Source organism: Schistocerca gregaria, chromosome 7 (assembly GCF_023897955.1).
Source record: "Schistocerca gregaria isolate iqSchGreg1 chromosome 7, iqSchGreg1.2, whole genome shotgun sequence".
Lineage (NCBI taxonomy): Eukaryota > Metazoa > Arthropoda > Insecta > Orthoptera > Acrididae > Schistocerca > Schistocerca gregaria.
This window is the reverse complement of record NC_064926.1, coordinates 80,689,379-80,713,800: the sequence shown is the minus strand read 5'-3', so window position 1 is coordinate 80,713,800 and position 24,422 is coordinate 80,689,379. Positions and strand designations below refer to the sequence as shown.

Below are 24,422 nucleotides of genomic sequence, written 5' to 3'. Positions count from 1 at the left end.
CTTAGGGAAATAGCGGAAAGTTCGGGGAAGAAGGCCAGTGTTCACTCTGTCTGCTTGCCGGGGGGTCTCATCCGAGATGTGGAGGAGGCCATACCGGCGGCGATAGAGAGCACTGGATGCACCTGACTGCAAATTGTTGCTCATGTCGGCACCAGTAACTCCTGCCGTCTGGGTTCAGTCATCCTCAGTTCGTACAGGCGGTTGGAGGAGTTGTCGAAAGCGGCAAGCCTCACTCGTGGGGTGGAATCTGAGCTAACTATCTGTAGTATCGTTCCCAGAACTGATCGCGGTCCTCTGGTTTGGAGCCGAGTGGTAGGCTTAAACCAGAGGCTTAGACGATTCCGCGGAGATCTGGGGTGCAAATTTCTCGACCTCCGCTATCGTATCGAGAAATGTAGTGTCCCCCTGAATAGGTCAGGCGTGCACTACACGCAGGAAGCGGCTACAAGGGTAGCGGAGTACGTGTGGAGTGCACATGGGGGTTTTTTAGGTTGGTGATTTCCTTCCCTAGGCCTGACAAGACGCCTCCTGAGATGCGGCAAGGTAGGAGTAGGCAACATGCAACAAGGAATAACAATATTACTGTGCTAATAGTAAACTGCAGGAGCCTATAGAAAGGTCCCAGAACTGCTCTCATAAATAAACGATCACAATGCCCACTTCGTACTAGGGTAGAAAGTTGGCTGAAACCAGATGTAAACAGTAATGAAATTCAAAACTCACATTGGAATGTATACCGCAGAGACAGGATGGACAGTGAAGGGGGAGGCGTGTTTATAGCGATAAGATGTGCAATAGTATCGAAGGAAATTGATGGAGATCCGAAATGTGTAATAATTTGGGTGAAGGTCACGGTTAAAGCAGGCTCAGACATGGTAATTGGATGTCTCTATAGGCCCCCTGGCTCAGCACCTGTTGTGGCTCAGCACCTGAAGGATAATTTGGAAATTTTTTCGATAGACTTCCCCACCATGTTATAGTTCTGGGTGGAAATTTTAATTTCGCGGATATAGACTGGAAGACTCAAACGTTCATAACGGGTGGCAGGGACAAAGAATCAGTGCTTTACATGAATCTACCTTGAACAGTTAAACAGAGAACCGACTTGTGGCGATAACATATTAGACCTTCTGGTGACAAACAGACCCGAACTGTTTGAAACAGTAAGCGCAGAACATGGAATCAGCGATCATAAAGCGGTTAGTGCATCGATGATTTCAGCCGTAAATAGTAATATTAAAAATGGTAGGAATATTTTTTTCTGTTTAGAAAAAAGTGACAAAAAGCAGATTTCACAGTACCTGATGGCTTAACACAAAAGTTCTGTCTCAAGTCCAGATAGTGTTGAGGATCAGTGGAGAAAGTTCAAAACCATCCTACAATATGTGTTAGATGAGTATGTGTCAAGCAAGATTGTTAGAGATGGAAAAGAGCCACCGTGGTACAACAACCGAGTTATAAAACTGCTGTGCAAGCAAAGGGAACTTCACAGCAAACATAAACATAACCATAGCCTTGCAGACAAACAAAAATTACGCGAAGCTAAATGTAGTGTGAGGAGGGCTAGGCGAGAGGCGTTCAAGGAATGCGAAAGTAAAGTTCTATGTACTGACCTGGCAGAAAATCCTAAGAATTTTGGTCTGATGTCAAAACGGTAGGTGGGTCAAAACAAAATGTCCAGACACTCTTTGACCAAAATGGTACTGAAACAGAAGATGACAGACTAAATGCCAAAATAATAAACGTCTCTTTCCAAAGCTGTTTCACAGAGGAAGAGTTCACTGTAGTTCCTTCTCTAGATTGTCGCACAGATGACAAAATGGTAGATATCGAAATAGACGACAGAGGGATAGAGAAACAATTAAAATCGCCCAAAAGAGGAAAGGTCGCTAGACCTGATGGGATACCAGTTCGATTTTACACAGAGTCCGCCAAGAAACTTGCCACCCTTCTTGCAGCGGTGTACCGTAGGTCTCTAGAAGAGCGTAGCGTTCCAAAGGATTGGAAAAGGACACAAGTCATCCCCGTTTTCAAGAAGGGTCGTCGAACAGATGTGCAGAACTATAGACTTATATCTCTAACGTCGATCAGTTGTAGAATTTTGGAACACGTATTATGTTCGAGTATAATGACTTTTCTGGAGACTAGAAATATACTCTGTAGGAGTAGAAAATCGTGTGAAAACCAGCTCGCGCTATTCGTCCACGAGAATTAGAGGTCCATAGACACGGGTTTCCAGGTAGATGCTGTGTTTCTTGGCTTTCGCAAGGCGTTCGATACAGTTCCCCGTAGTTGTTTAATGAACAAAGCCCAATTGTGTGATTGGATTGAAGAGTTCCTAGATAACAGAACGCAGTGTGTCATTCTCAATGGAGAGAAGTATTCCGAAGTAAGAGTGATTTCAGGTGTGTCACAGGTGAGTGTCGTAGTACAGTTGCTATTCAAAATATTCATAAATGACCTTGTGGATGACATCGGAACCTCACTGAGGCTTTTTGCGGATGATGCTGTGGTATATCTAGAGGTTGTTATAATGGAAAATTGTACTGAAATGCAGGAGTATCTGCAGCGAATTGACGCATGGTGCAGGGAATGGAAATTGAATCTCAATGTAGACAAATGTAATATGCTGCGGATACATAGAAAGAAAGGTCCCTTATTATAATGCTACAATATAGCAGGTCAGCAATTTGGAAGCAGTTAATTCCATAAATTATCTGGGAGTACGCATTAGGAGTGATTTAAAATGGAATGATCATACAAAGTTGATCGTCGGTAAAGCAGATGCCAGACTGAGATTCATTGGAAGAATCCTAAGGAAATGCAATCCGAAAACAAAGGAAGTAGGTTACAGTACGCTTGTTCGCCCACTGCTTGAGTACTGCTGAGCAGTGTGGGATCCTTAGCAGATGGGGTTGATAGATGAGATAATATCCAACGGAGAGCAGCGCGCTTCGTTACAGGATCATTTAGTAATAGTGGAAGCGTTACGGAGATAATAAACTCCAGTGGGTGACTCTACAGGAGAGACGCTCAGTAGCTCGGTACGGGCCTTTGTTGAAGTTTCGAGAACATACCTTCACCGGGGGTCAAGCAGTATATTGCTCCCTCCTACGTATATCTCGCGAAGAGACCATGAGGATAAAATCAGAGAGATTAGAGAGCACACAGAGGCATACCGACAATCCTTTTCACGAACAATACGAGACTGGAATAGAAGGGAGAACCGATAGAGGTACTCAAGGTATCCTCCGCCACACACCGTCAGGTGACTTGCGTAGTATGGATGTAGATGTAGAGGTATATGTAGATCGTATAAGAACAGACTGATGGGGAGGGGCAGTGAGGTGCCTGTTCCTTGAATTTCTGCACCCGTGGCACATGGATTTGCTTGCAACAGGAAATTAATTTGTGCACATCAAGGCAATCGGATCGCACCTATTCTGCAACTCTCATTTAACGGAAGTGCAAGGCAAGTGACGTACACCATACTGGAGTAGAGAATCTCAAACGCCTTGGCTGCCTTAGCCGTGTATAATGCATCATCTGTTACTAGAAGCAACATCACCTGGCAACAGGAGCTTTATACAGTTCTCAAACAAAATGGCAGTTTTCGAGTTGTTTACTGTTTCGTGGTCTTCCCACGTTAAGAGGTACATTTCGCCAGGCCCATCAACTTTTGGAATATCAACAACAACGCCTACCCACTTCTGTATTTCATGAATGGACTCCCAGACCTTTTTCTGCGGTAACACTAATTTGTATTTTATTAAGTACCTTCCCTTATTGTCAGCACAATGACAAATACACTCTAAGAAGAAGACAATGGACCACGCAGGAATTATACGAATGGGAAAGAAATTGGTACATGAGGTGTACATGAACAGAAAAGCATATGATTACAGGTTCAGAAAAATTGGAAGATTTATTCAAGGCAAGAGAACTTCATAAACTGAGCAAGACAGTAACGCGTTGTTTCCATTTCTGGTCCTTATGCAAGCAGTTATTCGATTGACAGTGTCGTTGCATGTTCTGAGGGATATCGTGCCACATTCAGTCGCACAGGAGTCTTGGATCGACAAAACTCTGAGATGATACGGAGGGCCCTCCCCTAATGCGCAAAACGTCCCCAACAGGGGTGGGATCCGAAGCCGTTTCTGGAAAATGTTGGGTTTGGTAATCACGAAGGCAAGCATTAGAAACGCTCGCCGTATGCAGGCGGGCATTATCTTCCTGCGGTGTTAGTCCAGGTTGGCTTCCCATGAAGGGTAGAAGTCATCGACGAACCGCTGTGCTGCAAGGTTGCCGTGGATGATGAAAAAAGGGGTCCTGCTATGAGAACAAACGGCACCCCGGGTCATCACTGCTGGTATTCAGGATGTACGGCGGGCGACAAACAGATTGTGTGTCCCACCGCTGTCTAGGCGTCTCCAGACACGGTTTCGCTGCTCATTGGGATTCAGTTCGAAATGGGACTCATCACTGAAGAATACTCCAGTCAAGAAGACTCCAGATTGAAGATAGATGGCCTCGTTAGCATCCGGCTTCCTTGCTTGCTGGTGTGTGTATTTGGTGGATGCACATATGTCGCTGCCCCTGACATTGGCCCACAACCGCATAGGAAACCACGGTCAAGCATTCGACATTTAGGCGTCCACAGGCTGGTCTGCGATTCACCGCAGGTTACACACAGCTGGGGTTCTCTGCTGGAGGTGCTGATAGGTTCGCCTACCAGCTGCATTTTGAGGTCCCTCAGATGGGTGGCTACATGAAAGTCTTATGATTCTGTAAAAGAAAGCAGCCTAAGAGTTCTTCATTTATGCATATGAGTGTAGTGAGGCTTGACTTGATTTTCATGGCACAATGTGATTCCGGGTGAATATTTAATCTTAAACAAAACATTGCTGTATGACCATACCTGTCACCCATACTTCTACACTGAAACGAGTAATGGATTATTCAGAATTTTGTTTTGACAGTTATCCAGGCTTGCCATGTCGATGCACGAGTCTCTTTAAAACTGACATTAACGTTCGATGTGGTCTTCGATGGACTTTTTCCGTTGGAGATCGTGCATTTTGTGTAGTGCTTCTATAAAGAAATAGGAACATTAATAAGGCATTGTGACTCTTGCACTGTTGAACCAGCATCGTGGTGTGTGACTGGAAGTTTGTATAAATGTTTCAGAGAACACATTGGCCCCAGGAGGCATCAGTATTGTCGAGAAGTGTGAAAAGACTTCGGTTAAAAGAATGTTAAATTTCCTGAGAATAGACTTCTGCGCCATTGGCAGTTACAATAGATTGTGGCCGTCCTTCAATGTCGAATACTTTGGCAAAGCCTGAATTGTCTTTGTTGTAGATATCGCTGACAATTGCGTCTCAAATGGAAATACGGAAGAAGCATCGATTGGGATGAGCAAATAACTTCCGAGAAACGGTCCTGCAAAATCAGTATACAAACATGACCAGCGTTCTGTTGCCTGTGGACACGGGAAATATTGTGAAGTGGAAGCTCACTGGTATTTTAAACATAAACAGCATCTAGTCACTATTATTTCAATATCTTTGTTAATATTTTGCCAGTAGCACTGCTCTCTGGCAATGCGTTTGGTTCGAACCATTTCCAGGGCCGCCGATGCAGCATCTGTAGTACCTTACCTTAAGGTTTTCTTTTTTGTAACCTAATGCGTCTGTCAATTATTCCACAGATCTTCAACATTAGATGACCTCCGCTTTCTGACCTGCCTGTCAATTTCATTCCGTTATAGTGCAATCGGATTTATGTCAGGTTACTGCCTTGGCTAATTCATATACTTCAGCAACCTACATTTTTCTTTCCTAGTGACCTACCCTCTGCACAATTCACATGCATGTTTGGGACCATTGTTCTGCTGGAGAACAAACCAACGACTAACAGATCTCTTGTAAGATGGAACTGCAGTGTCGATCAGTATGCTGTGATATCCTTCCTTCCTTAATCTTCCATTAATTCTCACTAGGCCACCGAATTTATCTCGCACAAAACATCCTCGCACCATGACCGCCGCTACTCTACGCTTCACCGTTAGCATCACGAATTACTCCTCATATGTTCTCCACAAAGTCAACGGGCAAATATTCGACGATTGCTTCCAAATAATTCAGACTCATATTCGTCCGTGAATAACGCCTTCGATCATTGTCGCACGCTATATTTTTTACGTTTTTGTACCCATTTCATTCGTTTCCTCTTATCTTCTTTGCATATTGGTCATTATGCACTCCTTTAAACCTTGATCATGGAGTCGATGTTGTACTGTTAAGACAGATTGGAGCTTACCATTTACTTCCTCGCAAATTTCAGATGCAGTAGTACACTACTCCTCTGGCGTTTTCTCTGTAGACACTTGAACTGATCTTCCCTTGTTACTCGGCGTCTTACAGATCGTGTAACAATTGCATTGGTACCAATTTGCTTGATCCGCAGCAGCGTATAACCACTGTACACTGGGCTAAGACAACTTTAGTTGCTATTGTCCTACTACAATAGCCTTCACGATGAAGAGCTGCAACTACAGCATATTTTTCAGTTCCTACCTCTCGCTTCCGTCCCATTAGGAGGTAACTGGTATGAATCTGACCACGTACACAAACACAGTGATAGCTGCACAAAATGTACTCTAAATTAATTCGAACAGACTGTTAGGCAGGCAGCAGAAGAAATGAGGCCTATTTGAAAGGAACCGACTTAGGTAAGTCACGTCACTATTGTGGATACTGATCAGTGCCAATGTATGCGAACAGTCAGTCAGATACTACAAAGTCGCATAGTCTGCGCATATTTGTACTTGTTTCATTATCAGAAAGGGGATCCGACAGAACATTCAAAAAGAAATCTCTGTTTTAGCCACAAATGCATAGTTGTGACAGGTGCTCGGAATCTTTCGATGGGGCCGGCCGGAGTGGCCGTGCGGTTCTCAGCGCTAGTCTGGAACCGCGAGACCGGTACGGTCGCAGGTTCAAATCCTGCCTCGGGCATGGATGTGTGTGAAGTGCTTAGGGTAGTTAGGGACTGGGGACTGATGACCTCAGAAGTTGAGTCCCACAGTGCTCTGAGCCATTTGAACCAATCTTTCGATGGGTAGTGAAAGTAATCACCAGTGTAGAAGTGGATGAGAGGAACACGGCTGAAAAGCAAAAAAGAAATTATATTTCACAGAATTCCTCCGACGAGGACGTTGAAGTCTCAAAGCTATCTTTTTTTAATGGAAGCTTACACAATCGCATGGACGTCACTAATCAAGTTTGCAGCATAGGCACCTACCTGCTGAAGTAGCCGGTGCACATTCGGTGCAGGGTGCTGGCATCGAACCGGCGCTGCTGACAAAGCAACACAGTCCTTAATGACGACGTAAAAGAAAGGAAGATCATCATTTAACGTATTGCCGACGATAACGTTATTAGTAATGAAGGTCAAGCTCAAGGTCAGACTGAACAAGGATAAAGGAAGGCTATCAAGCTGTACAGGTACTGATTGTAATCTAAATTGGACGACGGGAGGCAGATATCTGGGGTAGTGTGTTGAGCCTTGAAACACTTTACAGACGTTCGCCTCCAGCCAGACGTGCAATAGACGTTCAATATATTTTTGTGGTATGCGTACTGCAAAACCTTCGGTACACACACCATCAGATTATTTGACTTGTCGCTGTAACGAAGTAGGCGAGTGTCAGCAATATGTCCCGTGGTGTTATCGTGGTGTGTTTATCTTCTGCCGTTAGGTCAAACGATAGAAATGCCATTTGCACGCTTAGAGTAGCAGATTGACGGTGACCAACTTTAAACAGAACTTGATTAATTTTCGCACACATTTATTAAAATAATAAAAAGCATAAACCTTACTTAATTTGTTTCTGGATGCTATTTGCAATTGACAATCTGAAGTTCCTTTGGTCTTGGTACGTTAATCTTATGCTCACATATCTCTGATACTTGACAAAGTGTCTATACATTTATCTTCATGGCTATGTACAGGAATATGATTATCTTATTAGACGCAGACTGAAACTTGACTGCAGACTAATGCAGACTGGTACAGACTGGTGCAGACAAATGCAGACTGAGTAATCGGAGGTCTGTACACTCGTTATAATACCTCAAGCGTTCAGATATCACTGCGTGAGTGTGATCCGCGAGGAGAAAAGGTTCAACGTTAGCAGCAATCTCATTGGCTGCGTGATATATTAATACGCGGATCGGCAGAAGCAGAATTTGTTCTGTCTCTCAGACAGCGCCATCTCGTAGTGCGGAGACGGACGAGCGCTGCGCCTGCGCTGTTGTGCTTAGCGGGGCGCACTCTATTGGGAAAGTTGTGTACGCGCTGACTACGCGGAACTATGTACACAACAATTTTCTTATTGCATCTTGAAACGATAGCGTTCAATCTATCTGTGCTGCAGTCTGTTTCTGTACGTACAGAAATTAGTCCGGAGAAGTACAGCTTTCCCAAACGTAAATAACTATTCCAAGCTACAAAATGGTCATATACCGACGAACAAAATTCTGTTCAAGTTGAAAAGAGTTGAAATGGAGAAAATTTTGCCAATACAGTGTATAATTGTCTAATTTAATAGTCTATGAGTTACATTTTTGCTCTGCAGTTACAAGTTGAAACATTTTGAAATAGAAGCTATTGTCAGCAAGCACAAATTTCCGTGTACAGAACTGAAAAAATTATTAAGAAGTTAAAAAAGACTCACTTCCTTTGCAAATAGCGCTTGTTCCGTAGCAGAAGCATTTTACCGTTCCAGGGTACAAGATGGTCCAGGACCAAAGAAGTACGGCTTAACCATCCACACGTTATTAACTACTTTTAAAACTACATAAGGTTTTACTCACCATAAAACTCTGTAGCTTAGCACTTAACAATAAATTCCAAATAAATGTAATATGTTATGCAGTACTCTCAAAAGCAGGGCTATTTGGAAAGTAAGATGTGATAGGTCGCTAAATGGAAACCACCGTGAAAATCGATGATGCTTTGCACAGATGTGTTGCACAATGTTTCTAGTACGGCTGTCGATTGCTTAACTTCTCTCGTTTTAGTTATGAGGGCACAGTAAACACATAAAGATGCCTAGAACGATACTGCCTACCGCCAAGTATGGGCACCCACTGCAAGGTTTTCCCTGATTTTATGCAACCCAGACAATGTAACTGTCATGCATTTCCTTCTTCATGACAGTTCTCGAACGCATACTGCAGAGGCAATGATGACGTCTCTGCAACATTTTCGATGGAAAATATTTTATCACCCACCATATAGCCTGCCCTTGCCAATCCTCTCATTTTTATCTCTGCTCGAATGAACCGCTGGTTATGAAGACATTTTGGCACAGACAACGATCTGCAGACGAGCATAGTGAAGTGGTGGAAAGGACAGGCGACTGCCTTCTATGATGAGGGTATTGGAAAGTTGTATATGGCAACTTCTGACACCGGATGTAACAGCAAAAAACCAAATATAGCGGGAAGAGGGTAGAAGGCACTACATTAAGACTCGTCCGAGCTTTCCAAGTGATTTATTGTTTCCAACTACAGTGCCGTGTTCCCCTCCGTCCCCTCCGTCTGCGTCACCAGGTCCAGCAATGCTCAGGACACAACTTCGATGTCTGCGAAATGGCTTGACCCGGAATGGCTGCCTCAGCGACCTGTGCAGCACACTGCTGTGTGTTGGCCTTGGACAGCCATGACGTCAGGATGCGCCGACAGTCGACTCAGCGGTCTTCGCCCCTGCCGCCTCAGCGCCAGTCACCGGGTGCCGGGAGTTGCACGCTTCCTCACCGTTGTGGTTCAGCTCAAGGTCGCCAACAAGCACCTGCGATCCGACGTCTGGATCTGCAACCCTCACCTCAGGATGCCTCCAGCATGTGTTGGGAGCCATCAAGTCTGCCTGGGGTAGCGAGCCGTGGAATAGCCCGCCACTGGCTGGCTATGGACCCCACGTCAGAGGGTCGAACCAGCTACCCACCGGGGACTGGAACACTAGCGCCGCATCTGCTGGTGTGTGTAGCCACTGGTGTGACATGCCTCGCTGTCCAGGAGAGCTGTCACACTTGAATGCCTTGCATTGGTCTCAGAAGGTCGAACCAGCGACCCGCCATGGACTGGGACACTGGTGCCTCATTTGATGCTGCATGTATCTGGTGCTCTGACACACACCGCCATCCAAGAGGGTTGCCACACTTGAATGCTTTGTTAGTGAACCGGCACCTATTTATATGCAGCTGTGCGCCTCTGTTTTGCTCAACGCGCCACTCTGTGTCAGGCACTCATAGTACTTAGGTTGGCCGGTGGGACCCTTCTGCCTGTGACTTGCGGCATGCAAACCGCTACGTGTACCTTTTCCGGCGGTTCTACGCCCCTGTGGCCTCTGTTTTATTTCGCAACTGCTGGTGAGGGTAACTCACTGTACACAGGCCCGCATATGACTGTAACTTGCGAGCTCAAAAAAATTGCACCGAAACTGACTTTTCCTATGCCAAACAGTAGTGCCGCTACATTATCCTCCCCTTCAGAAAGACCTGGACCCTGGATCGACTTTTAACTAACTCTTAACTTGTTTGGGTCGGCACCTATGGCATATGATTCTTCAATTTCTCCAGGCCTATTTTATGACGAAATAAATCTCGGCTGAACAGACTGTTATGAGTGTGCATAGCACACAATATTTCGGTAATCGACCACGTTGCCATCATCAGTTGCACTGATGTGCAGCGCACCTGATGATGGCAAAGTGGTCGATTGCCGAAATATTGTGTGCTATGCACACTCATAACAGTCTGTTCAGCCGAGATTTATTTCGACCTGTGGCATATTTCCTTACTTTTAGAAAACTTAAATGTGGTTTAGTGCCCCTTAAAACACATGACATGAAACAAAAGTAAACATCCCTTACTGGACGACCACTGCTTCATCAACCCCTTAATTACTTGTCTCACATCCTCTGTATCCAAAAGAGGTAGCTGAAAGATGTAACTTACTGTCCAAATAAAACATTTTTTTTAATTTTCACTGAGGTTTCCATTTCGCGACCAATCGGACCTTACTTTCGGAATAGCCCTCGCATTTACAGAAACCGCCCAAAACAGAACCTCATACCTCAAGACATCAGAAACTGCAAAACATACCAAAAACTGCTTACGGCAGTTTGTAGTGCACAACACTTCATGTGGTTCTAATATCAGTCATTATACTGAAACATCGACCAGGAAATGAGATGTGTTCCTAGGGACACTACTCCCCAGGTAATACACTGTCGGCGACGAAAGCTGCTGACTAGATGGTGATCATTCCTATCTGCGACTGCACTGTGTCGATCACTCCCCGCTCACCAGGTCTCATCTGTCCACTGGTTGCTCAAATGGTTCATATGGCTCTGAGCACTATGGGACTTAACATCTTAGGTCATCATCCCCTAGACTTAGAACTACTTAAACCTAACTAACCTAAGCACATCACACACATCCATGCCCGAGGCAGGATTAGAACCTGCGACCGGTTCCGGACTGAAGTGCCTAGAACCGCTCCTCCACAGCGGCCAGCCCACTGGTTGCATAGACGCTTCACTGTCTTAGATGCGTGCTCTACATGAGCCAAATTTAACGGTCTGGAAGAAGCATTTTCCAGTGGCCAAACATCTTGCCCCATTCAAATTAACGCTTACACGAGACGTAGAGACATTTATTTTCATGTTTGTACTCCGTCAGAAGACTCCACACTGACTGAGCTTCGCACAATACTGAATGCTCAAGTCAAACGAGGATGGGGAGTATGAAATCTTTCTATACGTCGTCGATTTGGAATCTTCCGTTAATTTTGTTTTTTCCCTTACCTTTGCCCCTCCTTCGATAATATTCCGTTGAAATTTGATGTCATGCTGAGCAGTGGTTCTTTTCGTATAGCGTTCTGAATCTGGGACTTCAACAATAATCACCCTGTCGATTTTGAGATGAAATAGATGTTAACTCTTACGAACAACACAGTGAGCTAGAGGGATGTAACGCAACAAGATCTGTGTCTGCCATATAACGAAGTTGTCATTTCAGACCTGGATATAAAAGTGAACAAATATATATTGTCAGATTTAGTGAATTTCAGTTGCATAGACATGGCTGTAATGAGGTTTTAAATATTGACTGGGTTCGATGTTTTCTAGATGTAGGGCAGTTGCGATATTTTAGAGACTTTACAACTGCCACAGACGTCATTTTATAACAACGTGCAGAATATGTAAGTAACGCCATGTTTCTACAATTATGAGCACAAGATGATATTATGTTATACATACTATATTATACATTTGTTTTTCGTCTGTATCAGATGCCACTGACGATGCGCTCAGTGCCCGAATATCGGTTTTGCAGTTAAATACCTTACATAATTCATGGCGTACACAAGATTTTCACCTGAAAAGATGGGGTGGGGCACCGTTTGGAGCCACTTTCACGCTTTCTCGGCTCACCTGAGTAACCAGTGTGAGCCTGTCGTTGGGGGCTTATAGCTCCGTCCGCTATAGACGAATGATGGTATGTCTCAGTATCAATTTTTATGTTTAATAGAGTTGAATATACATTTCTATAATCAAATGATTGCAACTGTGCAGTAAAAAAGTATTTTTTATTCAAAACGTAATCACAATTTTCACAAATATGTTACCGCAGTGCGATGGCACATGATAATTATCACACTTCAGTCATTAGAATACATTCGCCTGATGTACTATACATTCGTGAAGCTGACGGTTTTTCTGGAAGCCGAACTTCAAACATGAAGCAATGACAGCACAGTTTATTCTAGTACTAATACTGATGTAAGTGCGGTTAATAAGCAACAAAGTTTTTTGCCGCTTCAGTTAGTATATAACTGTGAACTGTAGAGTTCGACCAATTTATTATCGAAAATAACAAAAGACACTTTTGATTAGTATTTCTTTCTACGGTGTTCTTGAGAAAGATAGACTTTATAAATGAACGTTCTAAAGCTATAAGAGAGCCTTACAAACTTAAGTAATAAATAAAAGAAAACAAACGAGAATTACACTTACAATATCTCCCCTTTCTTGAAATTATTAAACAAGGAACATTTCAGTATTTACGTGAACATAAATTTTATATGTATTCTGGATCCATATACCTGTTCGTCAGACGCATACGAAATAGCCCGGATACCACTGTCAATATGTGCAAAATCAGTCTGTCTGCTTACGTTCAAAATATGTATCACAACCGAAATATGACAGTGAAGGGCGCCGTGTGGTCCTGAAAGGTTGTTTACCAGGTTCTCACCACACGTACATCCATGTGAATATCGAATGTACCGTCCTTGTCGGTAGAGCCGTTTCAATCTGGGAAGAGCTATTTCTGTCAGGTTATCACGTCCACTGCTAAGAATCCGGCGTGAGTGTAACCAGTTCACAAAATACGATACTGTCTTTCGGACGGAATGTACATCTTCTGACACAGGAAGCTGGGCGTAAAGAGGCAGCACTTGAGGCGCTGTACCACAGACACTGGTGCTGTACGAGATCGCAGGCCACTGTTAGTGGCACGCAGTCCGTGTCCCGGAGACGGCTCAGACGCCCCCTACCGACCAGAGGGTAGAGTGCCCGGCCTTCAGCGGCTGCCGCGGCGCGTCCTCGCCAGCAGCGCAACGAGCGCCAGCACACGAAGACCCACGGCCAGCGCGGTCAGGCCCAGGAGGTCTTCCATAAAGTCGGCCTGGAAGCAAGACGGTGACGACATAACACTGCCACTAAAGAAACACGAAAACTAACCAGCAGCCTCAGCAGTGCTTACACGTAAGTGAAGAGATACAAACGACAAATATTTATGTACATACTGCACAGGATGCGCTAAATGAAACTGAATATTGCAATGTCACCTCAACCAACTGTAAGGTGTCAGGCAAATCCAACACCTTCCATGAAATCCCTGACATGATAAGCAAATCCAGCAGTTTGTCAAATAGCTCAGAATAAATCGTGACATTAAATTAACTAAAGTAATAGGAGTAACGAGTGAGCAAATGGAATACCACAGACTAACACAAGAATACCTAAATGCAAGTCATACCTTCCCACCGTGAGACAGACGCAGTTCCAAGGGGAGAAACGGGAACAGAAGCCGAGAGCAGAAACGTGTTAAGCTAGAAGGCCCTAAGATAAGGGGCGGACACCCACGTCTCCAGCCAAACGCCAGGACCACCCCCCCCCCCCCCAGCCCATGTTAAAAGATAGAGCCCTCCAGAAGAAGAGTATAGCTCTTACAGTAACACTAAAATGGCCACACCAGCTGAAAGTTTTTGCTTGAGACTTTTTCGCGTCTCTGTTACGTTGCAAACGTTAAAAACATTGCCCCACCACGAAAAGTAACCGCCAGGACCACCCCCCAGCCCATGTTAAAAGATAGAGCCCTCCAGAAGAACAGTATAGATCTTACGATAACACTATAACGGCCACACCAGCTGCAAGCTTTAGTGTGAGACTTCTTCGCGTCTCTGTTATGTTGCAAACGTTAAAAATATTGCCTCACCACGAAAAGTATTACGTTTCTCATTGGATAGACAGAATTTTTGTAGGCGTAGCTTAAGGTTAACATTGAGACCCTGATTGGTCAGATGAAAACACAGCCAGATATTTTTTTTTAAACCAACTTCGGTAAATTGTAGTAAGGAGAAGTTAGGAGAGAGTTACTTCCGAGACGGCGAGCTGTATGGAGCTGCGCCGGCCGCTGCCCCCCTGACACTGCCTAGCCAACGACAAGGTAATGAACGCACGCGATGACACATAACAGCGCATAAAGCTTCACTCAGAACTGCAGAAGTCTCATCTGTTAAAGCCCCGTTTTGCGTAATACTAGTGTCGATCGTCAATTTAAGCTCATGGTATTCACATTTGCTACGTGAAGTAAAATTCTGAAACGCAGTGATTTTTCTGTTATATAATTATTGAGAATCCACATCAGCCACTGCAATTTACGACAAGATAGATAAGTAATTAAAGATAATTGAGGGTCACTGTAGACCATTTTGATAGTTTTCTCTTTTATGAAACATAACATAAATCTAGATTACAGATGGGATATGGCATAGGTCACCATTCGATCCATTATAGAACTTGGAAACCCATTCAGGGAATATTCGTTCACATTTTTGTTGAACGCAGTTGGTTTTTACCATCCTGTATTAAAATATTTCCCTTCATCAATAGTGCAATTTAAAAACAATGTTTTGTGAGTAGAATAAAATTTCCAATGGTAAACTTAACTGCTTTTTCGACGTTATTTTACCAGCTAACTAAAAATAGGAAAGCCTTGAACTTAGTTAGTATTAAGATTCTTTTACAGGGAGTGCAGTGGAGTTGACGCTAAAACCATTAAGAATTTGATTATATCATCGGTAGTCTCACTGAACTCATCGGAACTCTACATGTCATGTGTGGTCTGGCGTCTCCTTACCAGCAACAGGTCCCAGGTTCAAACTAAACAGTTGACAGGTTCCCTAAAAAAAACACGCTCAGAGCGTCGTTGCGCGAAAGTAGTAGGGAGACACGACTTAGAACAAACACACACCACGCAGAATGTTAGACAACTACTTACAGTGTAAAAAGCAATATAATTTTCTCGTTTCGGAGGTCAAGCCTTCATCATCAGAATTACTGTACACAAATCCCTAAATGCGAGCAATATGAAAACTTAAACAACAACAATAAAAATAAAATAACGTAGCTATTTATCTCACAATAGCGTCTTCTTAAGATGTACAAGATGTGTAAGATTTAAGCTAACAAATACACTACTGGCCATTATAATTGCTACACCACGAAGATGACATGCTACGGACGCGAAATTTAAACGACAGGAAGAAGATGCTGTGATATGCAAATGATTAGTTTTCAGAGCATGCACACAAGGTTGGCGCCGGTGGCTACACCTACAACGTGCTGACATGAGGAAAGTTTCCAACCGATTTCTCATACAAAACAGCAGTTGACCGGTGTTGCCTGGTGAAACGTTTTTGTGATGCCTCGTGTAAGGAGGAAACATGCGTACCATTACGTTTCCGACTTTGAATAAGGTCGGATTGTAGCCTATGGCGATTGCGGTTCATCGTGTCGCGACATTGCTGCTCGCGTTGGTCGAGATCCAACGACTGTAGCAGAATATGGAGTCGGTACGTTCACGAGGGTAAAACGGAACGACGTGCAGGATCCCAACGGCCTCGTATCACTAGCACTCGAGATGACAGGCATCTTATCCACATAGCTGTAACAGATCGTGCAGCCACGTCTAGATCGCTGAGTCAACAGATGGGGACGTTTGCAAGACAACAACCATCTGCACGAACAGTTCGCAGCAGCATGGACTATCAGCTCGGAGACCATGGCTGCGGTTACCCTTGACGCTGCATCACAGACAGGAGCGCCTGCGATGGGTACTCGACGACGAACCTGGGTGCATTAATGGCAAAACGTCATTTTTTCGGATGAATCTAGGTTTTGTTTATAGCATGATGATGGTCGCATCCGTGTTTGGCGACATCGCGGTGAATGCGTATTGGAAGCGTGTATTAGTCATCGCCATACTGGCGTATCACCAGGTGTGATGGTATTGGGTGCCATTGGTTACAGGTCTTCGTCACCTCTTGTTCGCATTGACGGCACTTTGAACAGTGCACGTTACATTTCTGATGTGCTACGACCCGTGGCTCTACCCTTCTTTCGATCCCTGCGAAACCCTACATTTCAGCAGGATAATGCATGACCGCATGTTGCAGGTCCTGTACGGGCCTTTCTGGATACAGAAAATGTTCGACTGCTGCCCTGGCCAGTAGGAAAGAATAAATATTTTAAAACTTTATGCACGATGCACCTTTTATTTATGACGTCGTATCTCTTGAACTACGTGTCATACAAAAACAAATTTGTGTAGGTTCATTCAGCTGCGTATGTGTATAATGTGTGCAAAATGTATTTTTGAGCAGAGATAGTACCTAAGAAGTAATAAAACTTAAATGTCATTCACAATGCGGCTGTTTTTCACGTAAACTATAACGTCATATCTCCTGAACTATGTGTGGTACCACGACAGAATTTTATTGGTGTTAAGTTCTGAACTGTTTCATATAATAAAGTGTGGTTTAATCACTTGTGCATTTTGCGTTGCAGTGAGTGGAAACCGGCCACCCACCTATGATACAACCCTCTCCTCATCCAGCCAGGAACCGCAAAACATTTCAAGAGGGCACAGCCACAACAGCTAGGTGGTAGTGATGTGCGCTTTTCACAGAATGGATAGGCCGTGAGGGACTCGTGCTGCTAGTCAACAAACAAATTGTTCAAAAATGGCTCTGAGCACTATGGGACTTAACTTCTGAGCTCATCAGTCCCCTAGAACTTAGAACTACTTAAACCTAACTAACCTAAGGACAGCACACACATCCATTCCCGAGACAGGATTCGAACCTGCGACCGGGTTGTGTATCACCCTTGTTTTTTCCGTATCTGTCATTTCATGGTTACACTCTAGAAGTGCTCACTTGCACTACTTCTGTGTTTTTTTGCTGGATGTGGGTTTCGGGAAGGTGCATGGGTTGTGCACATGTGTGGCTGTTTTATCATCTGAAAGTGATGTGGATGCTCGTCTTAAGAAGACACGGATGCGGGGGAAGAAGGTATTTTTATTGTTGTCTTTTATGTTTAGGTAGTTTTCAGAAGTTATTGTACAATAATAATGTGAAGAAGCAGAGCCAGCCTTCGAAAACCTTAAATTTTAATTGTTTCTTACACTGTAAATGGGTGGTTAAGCCAACATTGTAACGACAGCTGGGACAGATGTGTTGCTGTGGGCAGTCAGCTACGTCACCTGTAGCTTTACTCTCACTAGTACACAAAATATGATGAGAACGTGCAACATAGCGGAACAGAAAATGATAGTTATTCATTGTTTGGAGAGTTAGTCCTTTTGGTCGACTAGATTCCTTAATTTCTGTATTTCTTCCTTAAGTAACTGAAGGCCTTTTATGACCAGGATAGATACAGGGGACAGGCAAAATAACGTGAACACCAGTACTTACTTGGGAATGGTTTATTAATAAGGGTTTGGACCCCCCATTTGCCCGTAATACAGCTGCGACTCTTGTTGCAATACTGGAATACAATGTCTGTATAGTCTCGAGTGGAATGCTATGCCACCCTTCCTTCAGAACCTCTTCTAACACCCGTAGTAACGAGGGAGGCGGAAATCTGCTCCGGAGTCTACGCACCAATAGCACATACAAGAGTTCAATAACGTTCAAGTCTGGGGACTGTGCTGGCCAGCGAAGACGCTGCAGTTCATTTGCATGCTCTTCATACCACGATTGTCCTGAAATATAGCATCATTGTAGAAGAACAGCATTTGAATAATGCGGTGCACCTAACAGTATAAAATATTCACATAATCGTTGCTTGTAACACAGCCTTTGAGAGTAATGTGGGACTAGCAGAGTACCATGGTATGGCTGCCCACACCCTCACACTTGAACCTCCACGCTTAACCATTGGAATCAAGCAATCAGGATTCTAGGCTTCTTTTGGCGTTCTCCAGACTTAAACTCAGTCCGATGTTGGAAATGACGAAAACGTTGACCCGTCGGACCATATTACGTGTTTCCACTGATTAGCCGTCCAGGATTTATGCTCCTGACCCCATGGTTTAGGCTTTTTTGCGATTGTTGTCGTCACTAATGGTGTCGGTGTAGTACCTCGTCAATGCATATTCGCTTTATGGAGTTCTCGGCGGAAAATAGATATGGGGTCTCGAAGATGGCTATTTAACTCTGTAGTCACTTTAGCCGCAACAGATTTGTGTTGTTCTGACACAATTCGCGTGGACATTGCTAAGTCGGTCAGTTGTTACTTTGGATTTGTTCAATGTTGCGCCAGCTATTACGTTCACACGATGATGTTTCCATGTTTTGTGCAGGCTGTCATGACTGTTCAAACAGTTACTGTTGAAACATTCAATAAGTTGGCTACCTTGGTTACTGATGCTCAAGCTAATCGGGCCCCCACAATCCGCCCTCTTTGTAACTCTGTTAGATCTTTCATAGCACGTCGACCTCGACCCCTGAATGCAGATACGACGTGTGCAATACCCGTAAACAAACTGCACTGATGCCTAATCCGTGCTGAACATGCACAGTCCAGCACAACACGAGCCTGACCTGCGCTATTGAGCGTCAAACACAACCATCCCATCACCGCCACTGTTCGCATTATTTTCCCTGTCCCCTCTACGATGTTTGCAAGTGGCAGTCATGTGTCCCTCTGGCCAACTCGGAGCAATCACTGTGCGAAAATTACGTCCATGTCCTTGATATATGATTTGAGAGATGATGGCCATTCCCATGTGGACTTTGCCAAGTCGCTCAGTTGTTACTTTGGACTTGTTTAATGTTTCCAAATGTTAGTTTTTGCGTTCTCTATGAGTCATAGACCTCAAGAACAACGTGCTATTAGTTCTTGTTCATGACTGGGATAACAGAGTACATTATAATAAACTGGGGTTTATTTTCGACAGGTCTCTCATTTCATTATTTAGTTTATGCGATTTTCAATTACTTATTTTGTAACATTTTGAGATACGAAGACCTAGGACTCATTCGCTAGAGCCATCCTTTCTCATATCGGTATTCCGTTGCGTGGCAGTATTCACTACCGAATATGAGTCTGAAGGGAGTGATTATCTTTCCGGTGGTCCAACCAATGCGGACCGTTGCGACAACCAAAAGGCAGGTCAAGAAGTTAGTTAGCATCTCTCACAGGATACAAAATTTACAGGAAAACTCTTAAGCAACGATTGCATGCTACTTCTGGCGCAATAATTTCAGCATAGCAATCAAGCTTCAGGAGAGGACGTGTGTATAATGATGATATATTTATAACATCTACATATATACTCCGCTAGCCACCAAGCGGTGTGTGGCGGAGGGCACTATTCGCGCCAGTCATATTCCCCCCCACCTTGTTCCACTCACGGATCGCGCGAGGGAAAAACGGCTGTCGGCTGTCTGAACTGCTCAGTACGAACTCTGATTTTCATTATCTTTGAATGGTGATCATTGCGCCATATGAAAGTTGATGGTAATAATATACACACTACATCCTCGGCGAAGATCGGATTTTGGAATTTAGGGAGCAGCCTCTTTCGGTTTATCGCGTTGCCTATCTGCAAGTTTGTCCCACTTCCAACTTTCTATGAGATCTGTAGCGCTCTCGCGATGGTTAAATGTACCAGTCACGAATCTTGCCACTCTTCTTTGGACCTTCTTAATCTCTTGAATCAGACCCAACTGGTAAGGGTCCCATACAGACGAACAATACTCTAAGACTGGACGCACTAACGTATGGTAAGCTATTTCCTTTGTTGAAGGACTGCATCACTTCAGGATTCTACCAATAAACCGCAATCTAGAGTTCGCCTTACCCGTTACTTGTGTAATCTGATCATTCCATTTGAGATCATTTCGAATAGTCACACCCAGATACATGACTGATGTTACCGCTTCCAAAGACTGATCATTTATTTTGTACTCATTCATTAATGGGGATTTTCGCCTTATTACACGCAGTAGATTACACTTACTAATATTGAGAAATAATTGTCAGTCATTACACCACGTATTTATTTCCTGCAAATCCTCATTGATTCGTTCACAACTTTCGTGTGATACTACTTTCCTGTAGACTACAGCATCATCGGAAAACAGTCTAAGCCCGCTGTCAATGCCATCAACCAGATCGTTTATGTAAATAGTAAAAAGCAGAGCACCTATTACGCTGCCCTGGGGCACACCTGAAGTTACTCTTGTTTCTGTTGAAGTTACCCCGTTCAGGACGACATACTGCTGCCTGTCTGTTAGAAAACTTTCTGACGCATAAGAATGATGCTATATTTGTAGCATAGTCAACATAAAATCTTCCGGAGATACCGTCTGGGCCAGATGCCTTTCTGGAGTGTAAGGATCTTAACTGTTTTACAATCCCAGGTACACTATGTCTGCCATCCTTTCGTTTGTTCGATAATTAAAAGTGGGAATGGTGCTGCAGTCCTCTATCGTAAACGCGTTTTTGAAAGCTAGGTTTAGAATTTCGGCCTTCTGTTTATCATCATCACTTACATTACCCGTACCGTCAGCAGCAGAAGGTACTGAATTATTCATAGATTTTACGTACGACCAAAATTTTTTGGGGGTTATTTTTAGAATCTGAAGATAAAATATTGGTTTCAAATTCGTTAAAGCAGTCTCTCATTGTCCTTCTGACAGCTGCTTTCATTTCGCATGGTTTCTGTTTGTCAGCGGGGCAGTGACTAAGTTTAAAATGACTGTGCAAAATACCCTGCTTTCTCAGCAACTTCCTAATTTGTTTGTTGAACCAAGGTGTATCCTTACCTTTTCCTCCCCTACATTTTTGCTAGGCACGTATTTCTCTAGCACGTGGTGATCAATATCTTTGTGTCCCGCGGCGAATGCTTGGAGCTGACTATGAAGATATTCATTAATGACAGTTTTATTTGCTTTCCCAAACAAGAAAACTCTACGCTGTTTCTTTGGTTTTTTTTTTCAACTTCCACTGGTATAGAAGCCACAACCACATTATGCTCGCTAATACCTTCTTCTAGATTTCCTCAAAAATATCAGGTCTGTTTGCCGTCAAGATATCTACTATGTTCCTATCTCGAGTTGGTTTTCTAACCAATTGCTCAAGGTCCTATGTTGAGAGTGCTCATAGTATAACGTCACACGAGTCTTTGCTTCTGTCCCCTGTGTTAAACGTGTAATTTCCCAGTCAATGGACGCCAGATTAAAGTCTCCACCTATAACTAATGGATAATTTGGATATTTTTTCCTATCTACTTAAGACTTTCCCTGAAACATTCTGTGACGTTTGTTGTTGATGCTGGTGGTCTATAAAAACATTCTAATACAGTGGTCTCTCCTTGTCTGTTTGACAGCTTTATCCAGACTATTTCACAGTCCGACCCAGAATCGATCTCAACTGCGTTTAAACAGCTTTTAAAGGCAATGAACGCACCACCTCCCATAGCATCAGTCCTATCCTTCCTAAACATTGTCCAATCAGAGTTCAAAATTTCACTTCTGTTTATGTCTGGTTTCATCCAGCTTTCGGTACATAATACAATATTGGCATTACTACTATTTATTTCGGAGAGTAAGTCGGGGACCTTGCTACAGACACCTCGACAATTTCCTAACATGAGATTTAACATACTTAAGTCCTTTGGAATGCCCTGTTTAGGCGAACTAATAATGTTTACAGTTGGCACACCCACATCAGTGTCATGAGGTGGTAATTTTTCAGGTCAACGCCGTGTTTCGCGCGGGGAGGAAGCCAATCTAAAAAAAAAAAGAAAAGAAAAGAAAAGAAAAGAAAAGCATGTCCATGCCACAGTACTGCGGTACCCACGTAGCTGCTTCCCTGATCTATCGAGGGGCGTCCTACAGCTTTCAACCCCACAGTGCAGGTCGAGGAATCTACAACCATTTTCGTCACAGAGTCGACGTAGCCTCTGGTTTAGATTCTTCACTTGACTGCAAACCAGAGGACCCCGGTCCAACCTGGGTACGATGCTGCAAATCGTCAGCTTGGCTCCCACTCCTCGAGAGATGGAGGCTGCCGTCGCCAGTTTATACAGCCGTCGAAAGGATCCAAGGATTTCCTTGGAACCCCGACGACAGGCTTCGTTGCTGCCGGCATGTGTAACAATCTGCAGCCGGCTCGATAGCTGCCGGAAGAGCCTCTTCCACATCCTGGACAAGGCCCCCCAGCAAGCACACCGAGTGAACGTTGGACTTATTCCCACCCTAGCTGCTATGTTCGTGAGGGGCTCCATGACCCGCCTAACATTGGATCTCCCAATTACTAACAAACCCCTATCCCCATGTGCCTGTCCAGACAAAATTATTGAAAAAGTCGGGAATTCGGCTTAGGAATGCATTTAGCATTTACTGATTACGAATAAGACTTTGATAAGGTAAAAAAATTCATCCTGTGGAAAACATTATAAGTAAAAGACTTTCGTAAACATCTTATTAATACCATAAAGGGCCTACATGTAAAACCGAAAACAATTATAACCTCAGGTTCGAAATCTTCAGATGAAACTTTAAAAAAAATGTGTTTGAAAAGAGTGTAGCCCATAACCCACTATATTAATACATAGATTGACGACTTAGTTATGACATGGAAAGGAATTTAAATAGGATCCAGTATACTATTAAATACTGTGTTATATGCTGTTGAACAGATACTTACACAGGAAACAGAGCATAACTAGCAAAGAGCAGAATGCAGATTAAGTCAAAACGCAATATACTACAATTTAACTATATCTGAAGAAGTCATAAAGATGTCTTTCTACTAGAAAGCAGTCAGAAAGAAAGTAATAATAAATTTAAAAAGTTTAGAACAAGTATTCACTCAAATTATTTTTAAATGTGACACTAGTTGCACCTGTAATAAACATAATGAGAAGAGCGTTGGTAAATTTCAAACCATATGGAGAACAACTGGAAGAACTTTGGCAAGGAGAGCAAGAAAGGAAAGACAAATAAAATTCTATAAAGTTATGGCTTCATTCTATAAAGTGATATCAGATTTAAAAATAGATAGAATATAATGAAATGAATCACTTTGATGGAATGATAGAAAAAAGATTGTCAAAAAAATAATGAGTTATCAGCTGACTGGAAAGTAAAGGAGTTGAACTTCGGAGAAGTGGATGAATGAGACTGGAACAGGTGACTACATCTAATCCTTGAATTACGCCGAAAATGAGAACATATTTTGACTGAAGAGGCAACCTTCCACTGCCATGACTTCTCAGGACACATACATGCCCGAGGCAGGATTCGAACCTACGACTGTAGCAGCAGCCCGCACAAGGCCGCTGCAAGATGAAGCAATATAGCTGCGTGTAATTGCAGTAAGGATCAAGTGATGTAATAAAGTACCACAAGATACAGAGAAGCTACTGTAGGAGAGTGCGGTAATGGATCTGCCAGTAAAGACATTATATGTGGTTGAGCCACTGGGAGAAGATGATGAGTAGGGAACATGCAGCAGTCCTTGCCAGTTAGAAAGCCTAAGTCAGTTGCAAATTGTAACAGAAAGGAGAAGGTTATGCTGCTAGGTAGTTCGCAAGGTAGAGATGTGGGCCAGCAGTTGCAGGAAGTGTTGGGGAGTGAGTACTGGGTCACCAGCATTGTGAAACCTAGTGCGTGTTTGGCTTACACTACTGATACCATAGGGGAGTTACGTAGGAATTTTACGAAAGATGATCAGGCAGTGATTGTAGGAGGAGCAGGAAATGGTCTTGA

At 43.5% G+C, this 24,422-nt stretch overlaps 1 protein-coding gene across 2 annotated transcripts in view; it reads right to left on the bottom strand.

Moving 5' to 3' along the window:
• Window positions 1–12,640: 12,640 nt before the first annotated feature.
• Window positions 12,641–24,422, bottom strand: part of LOC126282005 (protein white-like) — a 254,448-nt gene continuing 242,666 nt past the window's right edge. For both annotated transcript variants that reach the window (XM_049981397.1, XM_049981396.1), the window contains one exon: window positions 12,641–13,759. In XM_049981397.1, the coding sequence (XP_049837354.1) occupies window positions 13,655–13,759 (105 nt within the window). In that variant the 3' untranslated portion in view covers window positions 12,641–13,654. The remainder of the gene's footprint in view (window positions 13,760–24,422) is intronic.